Below are 4701 nucleotides of genomic sequence, written 5' to 3' on the forward strand. Positions count from 1 at the left end.
GCTCCTTAGGGGATGCAGTGTCAGAGCAATCACAGAATAAATGGGAGTGTTATGGCTCCTTCAGGCACAGGATACATGGGGCCAAACTTAGCTGCAGTGTAAACTGGGATGATTGACTTGATGTCATAATACTACCACAATACTGAGCTTGGCCCAGAAGCTGGTTGTTTTTACAGGGAAATGACTGGATATAGGCATCAGAGTCATAAATGTTCCTGGTTTATTCTGTACTCCCTTGATTGTCCGGTTGAACTTTCCCCACGTTAGGAACAGATTCTGATCTCTGTGACAGCAGTGTAGACCTAGAGACAAGCTTCAGTAGAGTAATACTAGATCTTCATCCAGGAAGGTCCCCTCAGTCTGCCCCTGAGGATCACAGTCTTCTTCAGGCCCAGGCCCTCCAATGGCAGTGATGGTGCCAGTGGCTAGTGTAGCTGGCCCTGGGAACACCTGGGCTGCTCTACATTGAGCCTGACAGCTCTGAGCTTTGTCTTTCCACCAGATATTGTCAATGTATGACCTCATTGTGGTGCAGGAGGTCCGGGACTCTGACCTCAGTGCTGTGAAGAAACTGATGAACAAGCTCAACAGGTACAGGGGTGGGGGTAGGGAGAGAAGCCTGAATCATTGTTTTGGGGTGGTATGCTACATGGCAGATATAGATAAGGACTGTTTGGCAAAGCAGAGAGCAGCACCCCCAAGGTTAGGCTCCAGGATGGCCTGATGAAGCTATAGTGAGGGCAGAGCATGGGGGCTGCATCTTTGCAGCTGGTTCTGTCAGAACTGAGTAAGGACACCTGAGTGCATGGGAGCCAGTCACAGTAGAAATGCAGAAGGGGTTGGATTCAGCTGTGCTGGGCACTGAGCACCCTTGTTTACACCTGAGTCAAGTGAGCGCAGCCTGATTACTGCTGGGACAGAGGCAAGGAAAGGGGGTGTGGGAATGGGTGCCATCATTAGGGCATGGAAGTTAATGTGCAGGACATGCAGGACAAGCCTCTCTGACTGGCAGCAAGAAACTAAATATAGCCTCAAGCAAGATGAGCTTGGGATGATTCTGGTTGTGGAGGGATTAGTGTAGAGGTGGGCCCACAAGCCAGATACTAAGATCTGGAGCCACCTGCATTGCCCAGACATGCAGGTGCTCATCATTCCTTCAGCTCAGTCCCCTAGTGGAAGAACAGTTGTAGTTTGCAGGGCATAGGAATGAGAAAGATACCACCTGAGTTCATAGCATCATAGAAGAGCAGAGATGGAAGGGACCTCAAGAGGTCACATTCAGTTGAACCCCATGCTCAAAGCAGGCTCATCCCTGTCTAAATGATTCCAGACACATGTTTGTTTAACCTACTTTAAAATACTTCAGGGACAAACCCTCAAACTACCAGGCGCAATACCTGAAACATCAAAACACCCTTAAATTAGGGTGACCATATGTCTTGTTTTAGCTAGCATAGTCCCAGATTTCATGGGCTGGTCCCAGCAACTGTTGGGAATTATAATGGGCATCCCAGAAACTCAGGGGCACAGTCTGGCCTGGAGTCAGAGCAGTGTGGAGCACCTCGCAAGCACCATTGCCTGCCTGGCATACAGCCTTGCCCTGCCGACTTGTGAGAGCTGGGAAGGGGCGGTGGACAGCATCCCTGGTTTCCCAGATGATGTCTCAGATTTCTAGGATTTCCATATGGTCAGCCTACCTTTACCTTGCCATCGGTAAAGCAGGGGGATGAGTGTGCTGTCAGTGCTTTGCCACTGCAAGGCCACCTAAGCCTGGGGAGAGCTTGGGCGCCATGGAGGCACCTGGTATAGAGGAAGATATCTTCAGAAGTGCAGCAATGTCACTGGATGTAGTGGAGATGGGGTGGGAGTGGGGAGAGGATGCTGGGGCTAGGGGTGGAGAGACATGCTGCTTGTTTGAGATGCTTGTGGTACACAGCTGCCTTACCCCCTGCACAGGTCTTAGTGCTGGCTCTTCCTTTGCCCTCTCCAGAATGTCACCGCATCTATACAGCTATGTGGTCAGCCTACCCCTGGGGAGAACCTCCTACAAGGAACAGTACCTCTTCATTTACAGGTAGCAGCCCACCAGCACAGCCAGTGCTGGCACCAGTGCTGTAGGTAGTTGCGGGTGGTCATCCCAGGCAGTGCTGGTTAGGGGAAGGTGACCTGTTCTGGGCAGAGCCAGGCCACCACTCCCTTGGCAGGTGCACATTGCTTTGGTTGTACAGCCCAAGGCTTTTGCTGCTGCCCTCTCCCTGCCAGGGCTGCTGAGGGAACCAAACAGCAGGTCCAGACTCTACGCTGAACCAGTGACTGCATGTGTGGTGACGTCTGGGGCACCTGCAGGGTTAAACACATTCTGGGTCCCTCTGCTGGTGAGGCTGCCAATCACTGCTGATCCCTGCCTTTAGCACCCCCATGCCCCTGCAATGTATCCCAATTAGCGCGACATGGCTGCTCTGTCTCATTTCCTGACAGGACAGGGATGATGTCTGTTGTGGACAGTTACTATTATGAAGACGGCTGTGAGTCCTGTATGAATGACACCTTCAGCAGAGAGCCCTTCATCGTGAAGTTCTCTTCTCCTCACACAGGTGGGCTGGGCTGTAGGGATCCTAGCTGCATGGTGTTTAGAGCACCCATTCACCAGACTTAGCTTGTAAGTGGGCTGGCAAATTCCTGCTCCCTCCAGAGAACCATTGGGGATGTAACTAAGACGTCTGCAGCAAATTTGAAGATGCTGCTTCTGACACAGAGGCAAGCCAGGATCCAAACCCAGGACAGGCACAGGGATGGTTTGAAACACCATATCCCGCTCCTGGCAGGTCAGGCTGCTCATGACCAAGGTCAGAATCAGGGATCAGTTCAGTCCCCATGGAGACAGGTGCCCTCCTGTTGCATACCCCTGCCTTAGGTGACTCCATTGCTTCCCAGGTGTATTCTGGTTACGGGTTTTATGGAGGGCAGGGTGTCTGAACTGCCTTATAAGCCCCAGAGCATTAATTCCCCTATGGACCAGCCCCTGGGCCCCTCACATAATTAGTGAAGTTGCTCCTTCTGCAGTGGAGAAGTATCATCCTCAGGCCTTGGGCAGCTACACTCTCAACCAGCTCTACCCTAGGATTCTCTGGCAGCCTTTCCCCACACTTAGCCCCTTTCTGCACCCTGCTCAGCTACTCTGTGATGCCCTTGGCAGGCTGCTTCCTCAGTATTCAACCACCCAAGACCACATTTGGGACTGACTCCAGGTCTGGTGGTATCAGTTACACTATCATGTGGCTGCGGGTGCGCTGGGGAGGCCAGCATGGCAGACTGGAACTACTGGCACTTCAAGGACACACAGTGCTGCACCTGCAAAGGGGAAATAACTGGTCCAGGTGAACTGTGTCAGAGTGGATATTTCCTAAAAACCACACAGAACTGGCCTGTGTTCTGAGCACCTCTCTAGGCATTTCCTGTCTTGCAGCACCCAGACGGAAATAATTCTGCAGCTGGAACATTAAGTGCCATTGTGCTGCTGAATGGGGATAGATTCTCAGGGCCAGATTGTATCTACCTGTTAGGCACCTAAGTGTAATCCCTATTACACCCTGCTTGCTTCTGAAAAAGGAGTTAATACAAAAGGTGGGTGAGTCCTCTTCCTCCTCACTGCCTTTTTGTGAGGCAATCCTAAGGGTCAGATGATGTTACAAATCTTGATCGGTAATGAATTTTCAGGAACTTGAATAGGGTGGTATAGCGTCTCATTTACATACTTAATAGGCAGAAAAGAACCTGACCCTCAGAGCCAGGCTGGCCCTGAAGGCTGACAGGAAGGAGGAGCTGTAGCATCTTAATGTACCACCACCATGCTACAGTACTACCTGATCTGCCTGCCACAAGCAGAGAGCTTGGTTGGCTGTGTGGGGTGTGGCTATTTCCACACCACTTTCCTGCCCATATCTGGTGTCTAGGTTAAGCTCATTTCCACCTTATCTCCTTCATGTGACATGATGAAAGAGCTTTGAAGGCAATACTACTTTGTCCCTTGAATATACAGTTGGGTTTGTTCTCTTGTATGGAAAAGTCACAGCTGTGCATGTGCATGTATGAGATGTGTGTGTAACTGCTGTTTCTCTGGCAGAGGTGAAGGAATTTGTGCTGGTGCCTCTGCATGCGTCCCCCAATGAGGCTGCTGCAGAGATTGATGCCCTCTACGATGTCTACTTAGATGTCATCAGCAAGTGGGCGACAGATGTAAGCAGATGGGTCCACACATCATGTGGAAGAATGCATCAGCTTCCTCTTCCTGTGATATAACTTACCTAGGGGCTGAGGAAGAACTGTAAAGGCAGACCCAGTGATTAGGCTTTGCTCTGGAATTGTGCTGAAGGCCATCCTCAGTGATCCATCTGTTAATGGGTGATTTGGGCTGGGGATTAAAAGGCAAGTCAGTGCAGTGCCAGCCACATCATTCCCTTGTGTGCTGTTGGCTACAGGAACTGGCGTGATAGCTTGCTAGGCTGATGGGCCACCAAGGATGGGGATAGACTTTCTCCTTTTCTTGTTCTAGTCTGAGGTGGTTTGCTTTCACTCTGAGACAACAGCTAACTTGGTGATAGAAGGTCCTGGTGCTCCATGCTCTGACTGGTCTTCATCTCCTGTGGAAAGCACTTCAAGCCTGCTGGGCAGGTGTCACCCCTGGTTTGGCCCAATACAGGG

At 51.0% G+C, this 4701-nt stretch overlaps 1 protein-coding gene across 1 annotated transcript in view; it reads left to right on the forward strand.

Moving 5' to 3' along the window:
- Nucleotides 1-4701, forward strand: part of DNASE1 (deoxyribonuclease 1) — a 16401-nt gene that overhangs the window by 1665 nt on the left and 10035 nt on the right. The window contains exons 2-5 of the mRNA XM_006036836.2: nucleotides 503-591; nucleotides 1991-2074; nucleotides 2479-2594; nucleotides 4124-4236. Of these exons, the coding sequence (XP_006036898.1) occupies nucleotides 503-591; nucleotides 1991-2074; nucleotides 2479-2594; nucleotides 4124-4236 (402 nt within the window). The remainder of the gene's footprint in view (nucleotides 1-502; nucleotides 592-1990; nucleotides 2075-2478; nucleotides 2595-4123; nucleotides 4237-4701) is intronic.

The sequence above is a fragment of the Alligator sinensis genome, unplaced genomic scaffold (genome assembly GCF_000455745.1).
Source record: "Alligator sinensis unplaced genomic scaffold, ASM45574v1 scaffold1389_1, whole genome shotgun sequence".
Classification (NCBI taxonomy): Eukaryota; Metazoa; Chordata; order Crocodylia; family Alligatoridae; genus Alligator; species Alligator sinensis.